This window comes from Trichoderma gamsii (genome assembly GCF_001481775.2).
Source record: "Trichoderma gamsii strain T6085 chromosome Unknown Scaffold_1.2, whole genome shotgun sequence".
Classification (NCBI taxonomy): domain Eukaryota; kingdom Fungi; phylum Ascomycota; class Sordariomycetes; order Hypocreales; family Hypocreaceae; genus Trichoderma; species Trichoderma gamsii.
In genome coordinates, this window is record NW_020171338.1 from 1 (window position 1) to 20,974 (window position 20,974).

At 50.2% G+C, this 20,974-nt stretch overlaps 5 protein-coding genes across 5 annotated transcripts; 1 reads left to right on the plus strand and 4 right to left on the minus strand.

Annotated features, from left to right (window-relative positions):
• Positions 1-430: 430 nt before the first annotated feature.
• Positions 431-1,759, plus strand: TGAM01_v200001 (hypothetical protein; the record flags this gene model as incomplete). The annotated part of the gene is made up of 6 exons (XM_018809964.1): positions 431-655; positions 711-862; positions 926-982; positions 1,037-1,186; positions 1,236-1,658; positions 1,717-1,759. 6 exons carry the CDS (start codon positions 431-433, stop codon positions 1,757-1,759), a joined length of 1,050 nt encoding a protein of 349 aa, XP_018656857.1.
• Positions 1,760-3,793: 2,034 nt separating this feature from the next.
• Positions 3,794-4,513, minus strand: TGAM01_v200002 (F-type H+-transporting ATPase subunit G; the record flags this gene model as incomplete). The annotated part of the gene is made up of 3 exons (XM_018809963.1): positions 3,794-4,025; positions 4,084-4,168; positions 4,243-4,513. The coding sequence occupies 3 exons, from the start codon at positions 4,511-4,513 to the stop codon at positions 3,794-3,796; spliced, it is 588 nt and encodes a 195-aa protein (XP_018656856.1).
• A 754-nt stretch (positions 4,514-5,267) lies between these two features.
• On the minus strand, positions 5,268-6,463 carry TGAM01_v200003 (L-iditol 2-dehydrogenase; the record flags this gene model as incomplete). The annotated part of the gene is made up of 2 exons (XM_018809962.1): positions 5,268-6,201; positions 6,264-6,463. The coding sequence occupies 2 exons, from the start codon at positions 6,461-6,463 to the stop codon at positions 5,268-5,270; spliced, it is 1,134 nt and encodes a 377-aa protein (XP_018656855.1).
• Positions 6,464-11,023: 4,560 nt separating this feature from the next.
• Positions 11,024-14,500, minus strand: TGAM01_v200004 (hypothetical protein; the record flags this gene model as incomplete). The annotated part of the gene is made up of 2 exons (XM_024548464.1): positions 11,024-14,362; positions 14,498-14,500. The coding sequence occupies 2 exons, from the start codon at positions 14,498-14,500 to the stop codon at positions 11,024-11,026; spliced, it is 3,342 nt and encodes a 1,113-aa protein (XP_024406679.1).
• A 670-nt stretch (positions 14,501-15,170) lies between these two features.
• Positions 15,171-16,825, minus strand: TGAM01_v200005 (hypothetical protein; the record flags this gene model as incomplete). Its single annotated transcript, XM_018809960.1, has 2 exons — positions 15,171-16,110; positions 16,623-16,825. The coding sequence occupies 2 exons, from the start codon at positions 16,823-16,825 to the stop codon at positions 15,171-15,173; spliced, it is 1,143 nt and encodes a 380-aa protein (XP_018656853.1).
• Positions 16,826-20,974: the final 4,149 nt, after the last annotated feature.

Here is a 20,974-nt window from a genome sequence, read left to right on the forward strand (position 1 = left end):
CTATTCTTCTCTTTTTTCCTTCTCTCCCACTCCTTTTCCTGTTTGTTTCTGTTGCGCCTTTTGTTCTTTTGTCTAGCCCAACCCGGAATCGTTGTGTGTCGCTGGCTATACCCAGAGCAATATCGAGGTATCCCTCGCCCTTGCCGGAAGCCATGCACGCTTATACTTTACTCTACCAAATTACTCATTGCCTTCAGCTTTATTGTTTTATTCAAAACTTTTTTTCTGTATTCTTTTTACTAATCTTAGACCATAGTTAATCTGACAATATTCACATTGGTTGATTTGTCGCGTCTACCTACCTGTAATTACTAACAGCCATTTATTTCCTGGATTTCTTTTTCCGTGCCATCTGCTTGGACAGTTCTTTGGACCTCCCATACTTCCACAAAGGCCTTCACAAGCTCCTATAGGACTCGCCATACTCGCCATGTCGTCTCGTAACGCTCCAAGCGGGTGCGTTGCGCCCTCCCCAGCCACTGCTGCTCCGCCTTCGCCCACGAATCTGCGACTAACTGTTGGGCAATCGGGCAGTGAGTCGGCCAATGAACCAGGCGGTGACCTAGAGGAACGAATTCTCCAGGACGGATATTGGGAATACGGTCGATTCTATGGCAGCTGGAAGAAAGGGAAATACAATTTTCCAATTGATAAGGTTTGTCTTGCTTAGCTATAGTGTATGCGACGTGCGTACTGACATCATTGCTTAGGAGGAGACAAGTAGGCTGGATATTCTTCACAAATACTTCATCGTAGAATTAGAAGATCGCGTTACTTCTGTTCCCCTAGATAAAGAAGGATCACCCAAAATCATGGATCTTGGTACGGGCACAGGTATTTGGGCCTTCCATGTTGTGGAAGGGTAAGTTTCATCATGTCATCTGGCCCAATTCCGTTGCGTTTCACCGCGCTAATAAACTGCCAGTTACATTCCCAATGCCCAGATCATGGCCGTTGATCTCAATCAAATTCAGCCAGCTCTGTAAGTAGACAACCAGAGGCTTGATTGTGTCCACTCTCTAATGAGTCATCACAGCATTCCTCGAGGTGTAACCACAAAGCAATTTGACCTTGAGGAGCCTTCATGGGAACCGCTCCTCCGCGACTGCGACTTGATCCATATTCGGCTTCTCTACGGCAGTATCAGAGATGATCTGTGGGCCGATACTTACCGCAAAATCTTCGAGTTCGTCTATGATACACCTCACAAGCTCCTTCTCGACTGACATGTTTAGGCACTCGGCCCCTGGAGGCTACATCGAGCATCTGGAAATAGACTGGACACCGCAATGGGATGGCGAGGATCGTCCTACACATTCGGCTATTCGTGAATGGTCCCAGCAATTTCACCGCGCTATGCATCGATACCGCCGCAGCGTCAAAGTATCAACCGAAGACACCAAGCGCATGATGGAAGCAGCTGGCTTCACCGAGTTTAAAGAGACTACGATCCGGTGCTATTTGAACCCGTGGTCTACTGATCGCCACCAGCGAGAGGCCGCTCGCTGGTTCAATCTAGCCTTGGGCCTGGGCCTTGAGGCAATGAGCCTGATGCCCATGATTGACATGCTGCATATGAAGCAAGAGGATGTTGTAGACCTCTGTAAACGAGTCAAGGCCGAAACTTGCGTTTTGCGCTACCATACTTACTTTACTCTGTAAGACCCAACCCGCATTACTTTGAAATCTTTTGGATCAGAATTGACCTGTATACAGACACACCTGGACGGCCAAGAAACCCGCTAGCCCGCCCCAATAAGACGATTGGGTGTCTAGTGTCTTCGTTACTATTCATGACTTTTAGGCGTTTGCGTTCATAATTCATAGGATGCTAGCTGTGACATTGACCAAGATCACTGATTATACGAGGGTAAATCAAAATTACGAATCCTGGACCGTCTTAATGGCGCTCGACATCAAAAACTCGGCCTCTTAAGGCGATCGCGATTTGACGCTCACCTATTTGGCTGAGCTGATGGCCTGAGTAGGGTTAATAACTGACACTATAAACGGATTTGCATGAAGCAAGGAAAATCCAAGGACCAGATCCCACGGCGGCTTCATCTTCCAGTGTCAGTAGATGAGTCTATTTGCCGGGCATCACGGCTTTGAGAGCATGATCCATGTTTATGATAGAGTGTTGTGTGCAATTTAGCGTTTGGGGGTAACAATATAGAATTGAGAAAGAATCTTCTTTCCGCTTACAATATCCTTTCCCTCTTTGCTTTTCTTCGTTGAGCTGAGGTTTTGTTTAAAGCAAGCGTGTTTGGCTTGTAGGGCTACTTGTGGTCTGTACGATTTATCAGAACTATATCGCCAAAAGCTGCCCAAGGTAACATGTTTGGTATAACTACCCAATTGCAAACCATCCAACACCATATCTCGGCACTGTATTTTGCGGCTGTACTGTGATGTTGGTCGACCCTAGTTGATCCTGGTTCGATACGCACACCATGTAACCTGGCCAGATCCGCCCAGCCCAGGGTGTGTAAGTAAACCGGGAGGAAGAGAGAAGCATTCATGAGGGAGGGGGGGAAAAAAAAAGCTTGGCATAACAGGAGCTTCTAACATTAAGAGGGGAAAATGAAATGAAATGGAGGCTCTCCTCTCCGTATACGCAGCCTTGTGTAGGTCTTGGCGATTTGTAATACATAGGACCTAGGTACTGTGATGGAAGGGGAAAACGGCTGTTGGATGCGATGGAGTGGTATTATGTCTCGAATTACGACTGGAAAAACACCAAAAAAATTTGCTTTGCCCCTGAGGATTTCTCGACGTCAGGCGTACAAAAGCTGAATGTGCTACCTGTATATATATGCAAGGGGAAATTTCGTTGACTGACAGGGTGGTTTTAACAAAAGAGGGCGTTTTGCTCACGTATATTCTTGGCACTCGGTACCTACTAACTTCCAGGACGCGAAGGTCAACTGCAGCAGTACTACCCTCTTGATGGGGTCCAAAGGATCACCAAGGCGAGCGAGAAGGGGCCAGTCGGCTCTGGGCCTTTAAGCCACGACGTTGTACGAATGTTACATGTCAGGTGTGGCGGCCAAAAATAGTCTGGGCTCAACTTACCTCGGTGCGGCCAAAGATCGGTATGCGTCTTTGTTACTCAACTAACACACATGATAATAACGATGGATTGGTCACCAGTTTGACTCGTCGAAGAGACTGGACTTGAGGATCCGAGGAATTTTGTCATGGATTAAAGTAGCTGCTGCTGCTGTTATAGCACCGAGCAGGTCTCTGATGTACACGTGATAACAAAGGAAAGGGGAGAAATGTCAAAACCAAGTGCTCACAGCCAGATACAGCCAATACACATGGGAAAAGAGGGTTCCCCGAAATAAAACAAATGTCCAAGCCAAAGCCCTTCCTTATTCCCCTCCTGATCCTCGCCTCGTCTTGCTCGACCACGCATTGTTCTAGCCCCTTTTTTTTTTGCCAACCGGTTTGGTTACACCAAATCTCCTTTTTGCTTCATCAGTTAGGGTTTGTGATGCCAACCACGATTTCCTCTATTCCGTTCCTCTTTATCTATCCGTACATGCCGATTTCGGTTTTTTTTGTATATGATATGCGTGCTTTTGCGTGTGGATGCGTACGCGTGTTTTGCGAACGCGGGGTTCCTAGTCATCTCTTCGTCTCACTCCTCTTTTTTTTCTACCACGGACAACTCTCATGCTCCATCGGCTAAACCTGGCCCGATGAAACGCTCAGGCCTGGATTGTCAATGCTCGGTATGCTTGACTTCGTCTGAAAATCGTGGAACTATATATGCCCCATGACACGTTTAGTGGTGAGAGGCAGTCTCTCCTCGGTAGCCAATGAGCTTGAATCGGCCAATCATCTCGCCAATGGTGAAAAATCCAAGGCACTCAGCGAAGATGACGCCGCCAGCAACGAGCTGGCCGGGTGTCAGGCTGCGGACCTGCTGGAGGAGGTTCTGAGGAGACTTGAGGATGGAGCCGCTCTGGATGGACTTCCACAGGGATTGGTAGAAGGACTGGAAGGTAGCAACGGAACTACGGCACGGATTAGTATCACAAGATGGCATGCAATGCAAAAAGGCAAGTCGCTTACGGAGGGCTCATCTTCTGGGCGTGGAAGACGATCTTGCCGGTCTCAAGGGCGACCTTGCCGTAGTAAACGGCCCGAGGGGTTTGCTCTACACAGTTGACGCTCACGGGTCAGCAACCAATGCAATCGGAACCTGAGTAGGGAGGAGCCACAACAACATACTCTCAACGAAGTTGATCAGCTTGCCGGTTCGTCCACCGACCTTGCCGAGCGCGTTGGTGACGCCACGAGCAGCGCCGGCAATGGCAGGTCCAGCAGCGCCAGCGACGCGCGACAGGCCCTGCGCAGCCTTTGCCTGGTACTCCTTGGCCTTGGCGGTAGCGTCCTTGGCGGTCTCGGAGGCCTTGTTGGCGGCGGTGCTCTCGCTGCGGCGGAAAGCAAGCTGGCGCAGAGCCGGCGAGCGGAGCATGGGACGAGCAAGTGACGAAGACATTATGGCGGTCGTTTCTGTTGCGGATGGACGGAAAAGGAGAGTCCAAGGGGGGAACCGGCGGGTTTCGTTGACGCGGATCGTCTCGTTTCGCAGCAGAATCACTCTCCTTTACGCAGGCGCGGACGGGCGGGCAATTGGTGGAGATTTTTTTGGTTTTTTTTTTGGTTTTTGGATACTCTGTATGAGGGAGAAAAAAAAAGCTCGGGAGATTTCGTGAGGTCGCAAAGCCGAAAGGTGTGATGTGTGGGGGCTTGGCCCGTTTTGGAAAGCACTTTCGGAGGGGAGCGCTTGCTTGGTGCTGTGCTGTGCCTTCCATTTGCCCAAGTTATGGGGAGTACTTGCCGCACGCACTCTGGGCACTCACATTGGCAGGTACTGCCCAAATGCACCCACTATGGCTTTTGGATGAATTGTGATTTTATTTTCCCTTTCTCTGTTTTTCTATTTTCAAATCATCCATTCATTTATTTGCCTTCTGGTTCGCCTGGCCATCGTCACTTGTACATACATGCCATCTCATAATCTCAAAAGCAACAAGAAAAAAGCCAGAGAAGAAGGGGAAACGAGAAAAGCAATGAAAATGAAAACGATGCTCCAAGTGTAAATTGATGGGCAGGTAAGTTGGTCACCCAATCCAATCTTCCTTATATATCAATGATATTTAATTCTTGCAAACCCTCCGAACAGTTTATTGTTTCGCCAATCCATATACGCCACACCCCTTCCTTTATGAAACTCATAATCACACAAATCTTCAATCCAGGCTCTGGATCATAACCTTGATCGCACCGCTCTTGGGATTCGCCGAGGTCTCAAACGCCTTGACGGCATCTTCCAATGTGAAACGATGTGTGACAAACTTGGACAGATCAAGGACGCCGCTCTCGATCAGGCGGATGGCTCGCGGCCAGGTATTGCTGTATCGATATTGCAGCTGGATATCGACTTCTCGTACACTCGCTCGCATAAAGGGAATGTTGATTTCATTCTTGCCAACACCAATGATGAAGACTTTGCCTCCAAACTTGCTGGCATAGATGGCGGCGGCAATGCTACTCTCGACCCCGGTGCATTCCATGGTGACGGCGGGCTCAATGCCGCCAAAGGCTTCGACGATGCCCTGGGCAGTCTCTTCGGCCGACTTTCCGATCTCAATCTTGTGCGTAGTCACGCGCGGGCAGACTTCCTTTGCAAAAGCCAAGCGGCTCTCGGAGATGTCTGTGATGACGAGCGGGCAAGCACCAGCCGCAGCGCAGCAAAGCATGGAAACCAGTCCGATAGGCCCAGCTCCGCAGACCAGGACGGGATCACCAAGTTGGATCTTGGCCCTCTGCATGCCGGCCAAAGCCACACTCAGGGGCTCCAACAGCGCACCGTTCTCATAAGACATGTTGCCAATCTTGTGGCACCAAACGGCCGGGTGGTTGACATAGCGTCGGAGCAGTCCCGGCACCGGCGGCGTAGATAGGAACTCGACCTTTTCGCAGCCGTTGTAACGACCCGTTAAGCAAGGCTCGCAAGCGTTGCAAATGACATTGGGCTCAACAGCAACGCGATCGCCAATTTTGAGACTCGTGACACTGGGGTGAACGGCGATGATTTCACCAGCTGATTCATGGCCGAGGATATGATCGTCCTCTACAATCATGGGCCCAATGCAGCCAGCGTGCCAGAAATGAACATCAGATCTAGACGAAAATGCTCGATTAGCTATCACTCACTCTACGTTTCGTGTAGTAGCATCACTTACCCGCATATGCCGGTGCTGCGGATGGCAATGGTAACCTCACCGGGCTTCAGATCGGCTCCAGATTTGACGGCATCAACGCTGGGTTCAGCTTCGTTTATCCAGAGGTCGTGCTTTGGGTTTGTGAAGACGCCGATGTTGGGCTTCAACGAGGTGGCTGCCCCTCCGGCTTTGGGGGCGTCATCAACGACAGAAGGTGACATAGTGTATGTGTGGTAATTTGAAAACAGAAGCTAGACTGAGGACGTCGGCTCGCAAACAAAGGCAAAGTTATGGTCAAAGTTATGGTCAAGACAAAGTAAGGATCAGCGAAGGAAGCGAGTTTATATATTTAAACACTCTTTGTTTTTACTATTCAGGGTCCAGGAAACGACGTCGGCTATGAGAGGTAAGGCATCTATATACCCAGAAATTCCTCCAATCCGCTCCTAACCACAAACAAGCCTCCTCCTCCTCCTGACCCCTCCGTCCCGCTCATGCGCCGCGAGCTTAAGGTGGGGTTCATCAACTTCCGAATGAGAACATGATTGCGGCGAGCTTCCCGACAGCCAAATTCTGAAATGCTAGCTTTTTAAAATAAGTGGCTCGGGGAGAAGAACGTCCAATGTATTGTCATGGCCATTCCGGCGGATTGATATTGGACCCGGAAAATGCCTAAGCGCGTTCGCTGCCAGACCGTCCGGGGCCGTAGAGACGGGGACCGGTCCTGACCCGCGCCAATCACCGTGGTGGCGACGAATAAACAGCGCCACGAGTGTGGATCGAGAGGTTTGCAGGTCTCATGGCAAGATTATCCGTCTGCTCAAATAGTCGAGATATGCGACAGTATTGCTGACAAGAGTATTAATATCGCAGCATTGGTCTTTTACAAAAATGAAGTTTTTGCAACTTATACAAGCTTCAATATCCAGGGCCCCCCCATATACACTTGGATAATATCCACCCCGCATACCTAGGCAACTTTGTTCGTGTTCAACCGCTTTATCCGCCAGCCCTCTATATAGATATCCGCCATACGTACACTAATGAGGAAATCACCCTTCGGAAAAAATCTAGACTTTCGCCTCATTGGGCTTTACATAGACATCACTGTGCTCCATCCACACCACCAACACAACGACGTTTCTGGTATCCTTCCACGCTGACCTCTTTTTTTCCTCTCGGTCTTTCCCCCACATTAGCTTGATCACCACGGAGCGCCGACTTTTAACTGGTACGGGTATAAACTCGGTGGATCTTTATTCTCTCTTGAATTTAGGCATGTTCCATTCTACCGGCGCTTGCTTCCCTCACACCGGGCAGCCTTGTCTGGTGACCTAGTTCGTCCACCTATTTGCTACAGTATGTGATAAGGGTCGTGGGATTGTTTCTTTTTCTTCTCCCCTTTGGTAGCCGCAGGAGTTAGTTAGTGTGAGATCATCCTTCGTCGTAGCCACTTTATTAGGCAGACGAATTTTTTTGTGTTGAAGTTTGTTATGCAGTCTTGCCAACTGGTTGGTTACACGGCTTGGCTGCCAATTGTAGAAGGAAAAGCTACGTTGAGACAGACGATGGAGGCTTACTTAGGAGTCTGTTGAACAGGAGAAGCAAAAAGAAAGGCAAAAAGAGATAACACTGCGTGAACTGGGAATCGAACCCAGGGCTCCCCGACGTTGCTCGGATGGCAACGGAGAATTTTACCACTAAACCATTCACGCTGGTTCTTTTTTGATGAGAAATGGTGTGTAAGATTGTCATAATGAACTCAGCTTGATTACAGCTACTACTCGTAACGAGAAGGATTGCGAGTTCACTCGGCGGAGCTGTAGTCATTTATTGGAAACCAGCGTTGGTTTCGTTCAATCGTATTACGCATCAAATAATATCAATTATTGTTTTCATGTTGGATTACTTTTTGATTCTGATCCACCTCTCTTGTTTCATGTGACGGACTTTGGTACAACGATAACTACACAAAACTCACATCCATGTTTGCGAGTTTGGCTAAACTGCGACATACCTACCATACCTATGCTACGGACTTGGTTATACAGCTGAGAGCACACAAACTTTGCATCGCATTGTTTGCCTTCACACACACAAATAGACAAGTCACGGCGAACAAACTCGCGTATGATTGCCATTTTGATCACCGGCATCTTTCCAACCACGCCGCAGACGAATGACCCATAATAGGCAAGTGGCTTTCGTTCATATCTGAAGTCAAAAAGAACCTTAATATCATAATATCAGGCTAATAATGTGTGTATAAGACTTGGCTTGTTCTAATCGTTTCATGACCCATGGGCAATGGCCCTAAACAATTACCAAAGGCTCTTTAGTTTGTTCTCCATTTTTGGTTTTCCATTTGTACGCCGATTTTGCATCCTCCTTTAAACGCCAATACCCATTGCTCCCAAAAATATGCCTCTCCTCCCTGTTATCACAGTAGTCCTGTGTATCAATCCATTCCTTCGCAACGGTATAGTGTAAAAGTAGTCGTTGCTATCACGCTCTAAGTCCTGAATTTGTGCTCTGTTCGCGGTGCCACCAAGGTATTCTCAAGCGAGGCCAAACATTACACAGATGTCCTGGGCTAGACTTCATTCACCCACCGAAACGACGACGTCGCCTTTACAGCTGCCGTACGAGCAACACTCGGATGGATCCATGTCGCCTCGGAGGATGGCATCAACTTTTGCCTAAAGAAAACAGAAAATCAGCACTTCGCGTTCAGATAGTTTAGAGTAGAAGCTCTTACATCTGCACATGGACCCGTGGGTCCAAGAGGTGCTGAAGCAACAAGTGATGCTTGCAGGATCGCGGATATTATCCACAGGAGTACCGATTTCATGATGTATATCGCAGGAGAAAGAATGAGGGCGGCCTCTTTCAAAACTCGTCGCAGCCCTGGCTTTTCGTAGCGGAGGGAATATGTGGTCGAGAGAGGTATGGTAGGTAGAGATTTCCGACGGAGAGGAGGGTCGAAGAGAGGAGGCAGTGGGCAGCAATTTCAAGATTCAGCCACCAGCTGTAGAAAACGCCGTTCTTGTCTCTCTCGGCAGCTTGACAGTTGAGGAAACGAGACAAGTAGGAAGTTCGTCGTAGATTCGCCAACAGATTTTAGGCGAAGATGGCGGCAGGAACTTCTTGATCAATTTCCAACGTTTCACAGCTCGTTCTTGCGGATTCTGGCGAGCGTATGTATGGATATATATATAAACGCATATATGGATTTTCGAATTATCAGATCAGATCCATCAAAAGTGGCTGTGATTTGCGTCAATTAGCATCCCAGCAGCTATTTATGCATGTGATGGCGACCTGGCATAAGCTTGTCCTCGGCTTCGAACAAACAGCGGCTTCCTTCCTTTGTGCCACCAACGTGCTAACAAACTGGTGAAAGAAAAACAGCAGTTGGGGGGAATTAAGAAGGACGGGTATCAAATTGAAATGAAGGGACTGTGCACAGGCGGAAGAGGCTTCGTACCTTGTCTCTACCTTTATAACGTCAACGGTTCCACCCGCGTCTGTCTCGCTGTATAGATTCTTATATATTCCCTTCTTTTCGACAATGGCCCGTTATATCTGTTTCTGCATTGCAGAAGCCCGCCAAGACACACAGACACGCTACCAGGCGTGGGTTCTGAATACGAGGTCGCTGGATCTTTTTTTCCGCTGGCGTTCGGGAGGATCCTTGCTTGGTTCCCGCAGTCCCTTGTCTGCTGCGCACCGGTATGGAGTGTTTCTGTGCTCCTCGCTTGGTTCGACGCCCTTGAGGGACACAGGCACTCTGTGCTACAGAATTAAAATATCAATGGCTTGGTTCGAAGGATCTTCAGCACTGGCAAGGTGCAATTGTTTGTGGTTTTTTTTTCTTCTTCTGGAACAAATTCTATAAATTCTGCCAAAAAGTACGCATGGCATGTCTATAAGGCGGTGGGGGATTAATTTTTACGAACGCGACTGCCGTATCTATCGTGATAGTGGGCCGCTGAGAAGGAAAGACATTGGGACATTCTGCCTAGGTAGGTATATTTTTCCACATTTCCTCGCGTGCTGCGTCAATTGATACTGAACTAATTGTGACTGGCAGCTGAGACGAAAATGTTTCAATCTCCCCAAATTCCTCATTCTTCTTAGTGTCTCTCTTGCTCAATTATTAAAGACCCTTGAAAGGTGTTTCAGAGGCCTCATGTCTTATCAAGTCAGCATGGAGCTAATGCTCGTGTCTGATGCCCACAAAATACCCAACGTCCAGCATTCGATCCCACGTTGACAGCTGCCCGGAATCCACCAGCTGATTTCTTTACTCCTTATTCGAGTAATTGCCGACCCATGACGACATCGATATGATGTCGCTGCTCCTAGTCCTATATCAAGACCCTTGAGCTTGTCTCTTGGCATGGGATAGCTTCAAAAAGGGCACATGTGCCATCTCTGCACTAATGCCACCAACTTCGTGCAACACATCCCTTTTTCTCTCTGTCCTCCTAAAACAGCATCGACCGGGCACGATGCCGGAAGTGTGGTTGCCGGAGCCTGCTATTCGCTGGACCAAATGTCTGGGGGAAAAGAGCGACGCCCTCCCAATATCAAGAAGCCGCGTATCTGGTTCGTACGGAGTGGCCGTATTACCGATTACGCGATGGGGACTTTGCAGAAAACGGTGATATTTTTATAGCCCCGCCGAGAAGCCTCAAATTTCAGCTATGCGATGGTCACGCAGAGCAGGTGGCTTTGTTAGGCAGCTAATCGATGCTCTATTATGTAAAGCTCACGGCTCACTCCAAACGCCAGGCTTCAAGTCCTATTCCTGCAAACACCACTGTCGCCGTATCGCTCTCTGGTCCGCCAATGGCTGCAATGTCTCCTGCGTCTGCCACGCCGATGCATTCTCCCCTAAGAAGCTTGATGTTTCCATCTTCGCTGCTGGGAATGCTCCACAGCTTCACGCGCTGATCGTTACTTACACTTACTCCTAGAAGTTCTGGGCCGCGTCGGACTAATAGAACGCCTGCGATGGCTGCAGCGTGAGCTTTGCGTACGATACTTCGCTTGAGAAACGTCCAGCTTGCAGTGTCTGTATCGCGCGAGATCTGGCCGAGCAATGTTACGCCCACGCTATTGTCGTCGCCCCCAGTAAACACATGATACCCATCTCCTTCTCCTTCTCCTGATTTCATCATGTCTAGACTTTTGATGCTGTTTTGGTGCAACGGCACTATCTGCTCTAGCACATACTTGTGCTGGGTCCCTTCGTCTGGTTCAGTCCGCCAGAGGGCAAGGTGACCATCGGTGGATGCTGTGAGGAGTAGTGGTAGCTGATTGCGGATGCTTAGATGGCGCGTTTGGGTGAGACATGCCCCCGTGTATGTTCCCTTTGCAAGGAGTTCGAATCGGCCGCCGTCGCTTGTGTAGCGATACGTTCTCAGCACCGAATTCGAGAATCCCATCGTTACTATTATTCCATGTGCATTGCTGGATTTACAGACATCAAAATCCATAATTCGGAGATCGGCATCTGCACTTTTGTCTGCAAAGACGCCTTCGCAGACAACTGACAGGCCTTTGTAGTCAGATTCCAAGTTCTGCACCCGCCATACAAAGAACTCTTCATTGCCGGCGCTGCTGAAGAGATAATCATCCCCTAGCCAGGCAAGCTTTTGGAGGCCTGTGACATGAGTCTTCATAGCTGCCACACATCGTAAATCTGCCTGTGCGCCGTCTCCAGCAGGTTGATATTCCCAGATGCGGATGGAAGTATCCTCGGCACCTGTTGCTATATAACGGCCATTGGAGCTCAGAGTCCGAATCTCTCTTCCGTGGATTCCACTCTTTACCCACTCATGCCTCAGTTGGTCTGACGAAGAAATGGACAGCTTTGATGTCTTGGTAAACGCGAAACGGTAACGGCCAGATATCGATTTGCTATATGTCAGCTGGAACGTCCTATGCGCTCCGCCACATTCGATAGTCGCCAGTTCTTCTCGTCGTGTCTCGTTCCAAATGACAAAGTCTTTGCTTCTAAACCCGTACAATACTAGCTCAGGCACAGTGTCTTGGGTAAACCACGCGCCAGCAATCATGGGTCCGAAGGGTGGTGAAGTTTCGTGACGCAGGTGAAGAAGCACGCGTTCTGGTTGTCGGTCTATTTCATATATCCGGTACTTTCCATCGCGGCTAGTGACGAGGATGTAGCGAGAGGTATGCTGTGAGCCTGATTTTGGGGGCAGGGGGAGAATGGCGGTGATGGTATCGCGGCTCCTTGTTGCAATGTCTAGAATTGGGCTGTATGTTTCGTCGTCTTTGTGATCCAGGATTGATAGCCATCCATGCCGAGATCCAATGACGAGCAGATCATCTATTTTCCCAGCTGCAGTAGGGACAAATCTTGGGTCGAGGCCCTTGGTTTGTGCTTGGCTGCGGATGCCACCCGTAGAAATGTCAATCGAAAAGTAATGCGAATCCGCCCTTCCGTGAAGAAAGACCAATACCTCTGCCAAAGGAGGGCTCGATCCATCCCTATTCCGATTCGAGAGGCAAGTCATGTCTGTAATTTTGCCCTGCATGGAGGCAACGTGGGTGAGACTCTTGGATGAAAGGCTGAAATGGTAGACATTTCCGCTCGTCGTGCCCAAGAGAGCGGCTGTGGGATCGATGGCTTTTACGACGTAACAAAGCTTCACCTCTCCTTGAAGCTCCTCGGGAACATTGATCTGTTCCCACTTTGGTTCAGCGTCGGATTCCTTGAGATATCCTAATAGAAGCTTTCCATGGCTGGTAGTAACAAGGATATGGTCATGAGAGAGGAAATCATAGCGACTAATAATCTCCTTTGAACATGTGAGGCCCTTGAGAATGTCGCTGGCATCCAAAACCAATGAACCGCCGACGCCATTTGATGGTTTGTCGCTCAGGATAGGCTCTTCAATGAGACAGATTTGGCTGTCTGTGCCACCGGTGGCAATGAGGACAGCCTTGTCTTCGGCCAGCATGGCCCTTGACCAAAGGTGCTTCCCGTTATGCAGGGAGAATGTTTTGCTATGGGACATTTTCCCAGTTACCAATCTTGAGCTGCTGGGACTGGACTCTCCAGCCGAGTCATCACGGCTAATATCGAGGCGCCATCTCTGCGTTGTTGCATCTTCGCCAAAGGAATAGACGGACAAGGCGTTCTCTCCGCATCCTGGACCGAATTTGACTCCCCATATGCGTGATGCGTGTCCCATTACAGCTGCAATGGGAGTGCTCTCCTTGTTAGAATCTGAGACGCTGTCGCCACACTCAATATCGTTTCCTCCGAAGCCGGTATTGATAACCTGATTGAGCTGGGGAGCTTGAGAATAGGCCTTGTTTTCCCTCTCGGTAATGTCCCAGATGCGAATCGTTCTATCGTCGCTGCAGCTAGCAACCATTTGCACCGTGCTCTCGTCAGAAAGGGTAATTGTACAAATATCCATACCGAAAATAGATCCCTCGTGGCCTTCGAAGTTGAACAGCGTTTCGGTTGCCCACTTGCCGCCTTCTAGCAGGTGACATTTCCACACGACGACGTGGCCAAACACGGTTCCGCCGGCGACCAAGACGGTGTCATTTGATATCCAACTAAGATGAGCGGAGTAGAGCATCGGTCTTGACGGCGCAATGACGGCGCCGAGGACAATCTCTCCAGTATGATGAGAATACTTCAAGGGAATGGCCTCGTTGTGAGCCGTAGCCAGAACAGCAACAGAAGGATCAGCTTCTGAAAAAGCACCATGATAGATCCAATCAGGAGCTATCGCCCTGGCTATCGCAGGGGCGGCTTGGCTATGATTCACAGAATCACTACCATCATCCTCTCGAATGAGGCTTTCAACAGAGATGATGGCAACGTGGCAGAACCCCCACGCAAGAACTTGTCCATGCCGCACAGATATCCCATGGATAGGCTGGTCGACAAACACGCCCACGCGAGAGACGAAGCGGCCTTTGTAGCGCCCATTTTTCGCCTCGTAGACGAACAGGTCAGAGTCTTGACCTGCGAAGACGAAGAGCTTCCCAGACGGCGCGCGGTGTAAAGCCAAAGCCGTGACAGGGTCCTGGGAGAGTTCTCGTTTTAATCTGATTTGGCTTGCGGTCTTGTATACAATCGATTAGCTATGCCGTTGTCCTGGTGAAAGGGAATTGTGAGATGGCAGTGGAGGTGGGTGAGTTTAGATGCTTGGGTGCTGAGTGAGAGAGGGGCAGTTTAAAATTTTGATGCAGAGACGAACCATGATGCCGGCAGAGTCGTTGAATAGGCACGGCTCTTTATGTTAGATGTGAGCCACAGGCTCAATGACAATTATATGTTATACAGACATTCAGCAATGACTTAAGTTCTGCCGACGTTGTGTCGTCGAGTTGCGTGGTGAAATATTTGGCGTCAGAAAATTTTGTGCATGCGTCTACATATGCATTACTGAGTAAGGCCACTACCACCAACCAGCTCACTAGCACATGTCTGTCAAATATTCATCACCTTTTTCTACAGCCACAAATGATACAGCATGTTTAATTGATATTTACAAACACAGGATTGGCACAAAAGCAAGTTTTGAAGCTTTTCTTGTCGTTCAGTCATTGATGAAATGTATCCGCTATACTCTATTTACAGATTGTTCCCCGCCATCTTGGGTATCCAATCACCAACTGCTGGTGCCACCTCCCGTAGCCATCCTGGTCTTGTAAATATACCAAACGCCATGCAAAGGAATGTTTAAAACAAAATCGCATAGTAGCAAGCACTAAGCATCCATTCTCTCGTGATCTTTTTTGTTCTTACTTTCAGACAGTCTGAAGAGTCTTTGAAGAAAGAGATCACACCACACCACAAAAGGACTCCAAGATCCTTTTGATCACATCATTTTAATTACCACGTCTAGTCGAAACCCCTTCGGATTCCATTTAGGCTCGGTGAGAGTAAGGCTCGTAAGCAAGATCAGATCGGCCAGAGCCCGAGTTGAACTTGGGAGCGCCAGAGGTGTAGCCAGTCTGCTCGCCGAGAGGAGCATATCCGCGAGATCCAAATCCGCCAGTAGGGATGAGCTTCTCGCCATCGGAGTGGTGGTCGCGGTTCTTCTTCTGGCGCTTCTCGGGAGCGCAGCAGCAGATGGTGAAGATCCAGAAAAGACTGGCACCGATGCTAAAGGCAGCGCTGATCCAGATGATGGCCAGGAAGCGGCCGTCGATGTGGACCTTTGCGCCGTAGAGGTGCTTGGAGCCGTTGACAACACCGGCAATGACGGCGACAGTGGCAGTGGCGAGAGAGTCGGCAATGATGATGATGGCGGTGGTGAAGGCAGACTCGCACCACGTCAGGCACGAAACGGCCCGAGAGAAGTTTGAGAAAATGCCAATGAGCAGCTCAAAGGCAAGGGCAATGATGGCAATGATGAAGACAATCTCGGACCACTTGATGAGCTTCTGGAAGGCCGAGACGGCGTCCTTGATGTCCTTGGGCAGCTTGATGGTGGCACCACCCTCCTGGATATCAGTGGTGTTGATCTGCTTGGAGGCCCAATCGAACTGGGACTTTGAGCAGGTGAACTTCTTGTTGTCGTCGGAGGAGCAAGATCCCCAGAGCGTGACGTCGTAGTACTTGTGGAGGCCGAGATCCTCTGCGGTAATGTTGCCAACCTTGGTCTGCTTCATGCTGAAGTCGGCTCGCTTGAAGAGATCACCGCCTATCGTCGTCGGGTTGATGCTCAGCTCGCTGAGGTCGATCTGCAGCAAACGGACGTTCTCGTGGGCCACGCCGGCGAGGACTGCATAGAGCAGCGTGCCGAGAGAGGCAATGGTGAGGATGAGTGGCAGAGCCACGCAGAAAAATCGGCCGACACCCATTCTATATTCTGTGTTCCCTTTCTTTTCTGTTTATCTGTTCTGTTTATCGGTGGGGGGGTATCCTATTGGGCAGAGAGAGTGGCTCTGATATAGAAACGAGGGGTGGTTGGTCGGTGTTGAATAAAGTTCGACCCGAGCAAAGAACGAGAGTCGAGTCAATGCACTCGCACAAACAAGATGGAATGAAACGATGGAGGATGAGATGGGAAGGGAATAAGCAGCAAGAAGGGACTGATATACGAGTTGGGCAGCGGGTGGTTTTAAAAGCTTGGAGCGGGCTTGAAGCAGCGTCGGCTCAGTTGCTTACATGTTTTTTAGTGGGCTGTGTGACATGCGGCGAGTGGGTGGCGCAGTAAACAAAGCTGCTCTGCTGTGGCAGGGAGGGTGGAGTGGAGCGGGCAGTGCGAGATTCAGAGACGATCCAGCGGGATCCTGCCAATGCCAGCGCCTCAGCTCCAGCGCTCGCAATGCTTAAAAAAGCGCACCTGGGCCGGACCCATGCCTGGGGCTTACAGGATTTGCTCGTGCTCCAGCAGAACCGCGTAAAAGGTGGCTGGGGGAAGCATCTGGGGGCACTTGGGCTTGGGACTTGGGGCCTGGTGAGACCCGAGAGCTGCTGCTAGCACGAGAACGGCCTCTTGGTGCTTGTGCTTGTGCTTGTGCTTGTGCGAGTCCAGGGCCGTGATGATGATGGCGCCGTTAGTAATGCTCGCCATAAATAGACGGAAGAACGCATAGTCACCAAGCAGCTATAAATATCGGCCCCTGGTGCTTCTCCAGGCACGAAGCTGCCCTAGTACGAGTAAAGACCCTTTGACAGAACATTAGCAGTAAGCACCATAATTCTGCATTTGAGCACTCTAGTGAGGTGGAAAGAAGCAGTTCCGTGCTATTTTGGCAGAGCCCAACGCGCATTGAGTAATGCTCGGGGATGCAGCGACGATGCCGCAAAGCGTCCCAAACAACGGTATGCAGATGATTGACTGTTGGGCCGTCGCTGCGGCCTCCCAGGGGTTGAACAAATCCTCTAGATAATATGATGCCAACCCCGTATTGCCCTAGTGTGTGCGACGTTGGCAAGATTGGGTATTTCTTTCACATACAGTAGGAGCAAAGTAGCATCAATACCACCGCCTGTATGCCCCGCTAAAGAAAGCTGTCTTTTGCAGACCGGGGGCATGCAAGTTTGGACTCGCGGATGCATCCTGGCAGCTTGGCAGCCAACGTCATATTTGAGTCCATCGACATCAGGGTGGCCAAAACGCGTCTGGTACGGGCACAAGCATAGCGCACGACGCGCAAATCTCTTCCTGCATCTGGCAGCAAAGTGGCTTCCGGATCTTCATGAATTGCCCCAGACCGTGGCAGTAAACACGGTGAACCCTGAGTCGGCGATTTTTTTCGATTCTCTGGGCGTGGGCCTGCTGACGACGACAACAACAGCTGGGGACATTCAAGCGCATTTTGTGTGGTTCCTGAGCGCTGATCGTGCAGTCCTAGCTCTGACTGTGCGCGGAAGTCTACATCCGAGAGTAGCACGCACATTATTTGAGCGTTGGTTCTCCGGCACGGCGGCTCTTGGTCAAAGTCCCAAGCTCCAAGAGAAGAAAAGAAGAATAAGAGACACCCTTGGCCGTCGAGAATAGAAGCCAGGCAATGCATCTCACGAAACCGCGAAACTGCAGGGTAAGTACAGCACAGCCTGAGAAAGCAGGCTGGGTACACAGGACTGCTAGTGCCATTGCTAGCAGCGATTAGTGACGGGGCTAATGCTCGCCAGCTGGGCTGTGAGGTGAACTGGTTATTTCTAATTTTAGCCCACTGCGATATCTAGCAGCAAGTTCCCCTCTCTTTGACGATTCCATCCACGCGGAGGAGATTCGCATCGCAATTTGATAGTTCTGCGTGCTCGCTGATTTGCGCAGAGAAGACTACCTAGCAGTGCGCGTATTGTTTCCACACCTCAAATTTCTACCTTTTGTTTTTCCAAGTTAGTCGACCGGAAACGCAGACTGCCTCAGACTGGGCTGATTGGGGAAAACGTGGCACGGGTGGCTTACACGTATTCGATAGCGGCGGAATCTGGATAAGCAGAGGCTCATGCGTGCCTCGTTCCTGTGATAACCTACCAGGCATACTATTTTTTTTCTCTGCTTGTTAAGAAGGAATCAATTTGATACTGGCTGCAAGCCCGTCTGAGGCCCGGCGCAATTTCGTTTCGTCGCTTGTCGTTTCTCGTAGGACTTGAGCCTCCCGCGCTTACTTGCCTTTCTGGGCCTCTCTGTTTCAATATTCTTACTTTTGTTGACTGTTCTTCTGCTTCTTCTCCTAGCTCTTATCTTTTGTTTTAAAGTCGGAAATTATCATAAAGAGCGATTACTCATCCCCCCTCGACCCTTATTTTCGTCCTCCGTGAGCATCAGACGCTTAAGCGTCACACCTGGAGTTCTTTTTATGATCTCACTGCATGGCTAACTAACGCTTCTGCAGCCCTAATGTAGGCCGCTATGTTGTCGAACTACTTTAGGGGTAGCAACTTCACACCGCAAAAAGTTCGTAAGAAAGATGGAGATCTCCAATAACTCAATAGATATCAATGCATCTTGGCTTAAAGTTAGCGCCAAAGACACGATGCTTCGTAAAGACTGGCGATATCAGCCTTCCCACGAACGCACCCTACCACCTCGAAAACAAACATAAGCCGTCTTCTACGCCACATAGAGGAGCATGCGGGTGTCTGCCGAAGTGGCACCTGAAGCGGGCCATGATACGTTTGGAAAAACCAGAAAGGAATCGAGTTATTAGTCGGTTGATGCACATCAGAAAGGCGGTAAAGAGGATGAAGTGTTTGGAGGCTATTCTTTAACGGCACAGTACTTGTCGCACTCGCGTAGAGGCATATCAGAGGTTCATGGACTCTGTTTTAGAACCCATCGACAACTTGATTCTCGTATGTACAAAGTATCTGCGTCGCCATGGAAGTTGCAACAGCACTCGGGACTCGAGGCTAGGTATGTTGATATAACGTCAACGGCACATCCCGACCGATTGAATCGGGACAAGCCGTCTGGCAAGATGCGAGCCTTCGCTTCTTTCTGGGGGCTATTTCTACGCTGCCAGATTTTCGTGAAGACTTTACGATATCGGCCGAAGAGAGCCGGGAATTCTATCTCGGCACGAACATCATTCGAAGGATGTTGCCGTAGTTGTGAGGCTCAGCTGCTCTGCAATCGGGACACGAGCCACCGATAGAAGGGCAGCCAAGGAGCTGTCGCTGAAAAATGCGATGTCTTTGTAGGTTGTTTTGCCTCCGTATTTTCCTCGTGATATGTATGCGATCGACAAGTCATCGATATGGTACGTTAGTTATTCTCTTGACCCTGTAGTATAGAGAGCCGCATGTCGTGCGCGGCCAAGCGCCCACTTTAAAGCCTGTGGCTTTTGGGCACGAGGAGGCTGGGTTTTAAAATCAATACGAAATAGCTGCCCAGAAACTCATTGCGGCGTCAGCACGTGCTCGTTTGTCGGACGACTTGAATGCTCTGAGCTGCAAGGGCGGCACGACAGAAGCATCAAGCGATTGAAACAAGCTGCTGGGCTCGACTTTCTTTCCGGGCGCGTGGGGGCTGGACTCGGTCTGCGAAGGCGCAAGGCCGGACTGGGATTGGGCGGCCCCGGAGCCGCTTAGGGCCACTAGGGCGAACGCTACAGCGCCCTGAGCTGGCTGTCAGCGCCCAAGGTGCCCAATAACGCCAGGGGTCTTGGTCGTGGCATTGTGCGCCATTCGCAGTCCGTTAATTGGGAGTCCCTCGTGCTGCTTTAGAGCGTTTCCGCTGCATCGGGGCCAATTATGACTCTATGACTCTAATTCCCGTCTCTATCATTGACTGCAATACCGTGCAGAAAACCAGGCAACAGCTCCTTGTAGGCGTCCGGCCCTCCCCGCTGTCTCTCTTTTCCCCCCCGTCTTCCCATTCTCTTACAGCGTTTTCCCCTCCTTGTATTTGCGTCCGCGCCCGACGGGCACCAGCTCCGCCTCGCCGCATCCAGCCCAGCCCGCCACATCCCAGAAGCACGTTGCCTCGTCCGGAGCCAGCATCCAAGACTGCCGCCTTTCGCCTTTTGAGAGGTATGGGTGTGAAACTCTAATCGCGGGTACTTGTGTGCAGTATGTCAAAGGTGCGGCTGGCTCGTGTCACACGGCCCCGGCTGGGACTCCTTCGCCATCCACCCCGCGGCTATTCACAAACAATAGCTTGGGTGTAGCTCTTGTTCTAGCCTCTCTTCGCCCTTTATCAACACCTTGGATTCTGCCATTCTCCTCCACCATCATCGCAAGAGATCGCCATCTAGTGGAATTTGCTGCTGCTGTTGATGCTCCCGCGGCACGGCACATCGATACCATACACTTAAAGCAGATCGCATACGCCAGCCTCCATCGAAGCTGTCTGCGGATCACGCCCCCACCAGCCGTCTGCCCAAGAGCCCGATCCGCACAGTTGTGCTCTTTTCTTCGCAGGAGGCGTTGGAAACGAGAAACAAGGAAGAGCAAAGCTTGCATTACATAAAACAGCGGTCGAACCCCCCCACCGCCAACTCGCAGCTTCTCTGCATCGTGTCTGCGAGGTGCAAAACATCTGCTACTTCATGTTTATTGCTATTGCCTGATCCAACGGCACCCATCCCACCTAAGCCAGACGAGGCGGCGTTAGCACGTATTTACACTCGCCGCCATAAGCTTGCCGAGATAGGAGCTCCGAGTGAGCATCGCCACCGGGCCCGTAACGCTGTCCGCACGCTGTCCGCACGCTCTATCTAGCAGAGTTATCTGCCTAGTAGTACTACCTAGTAGCCGCTCAGCTGCC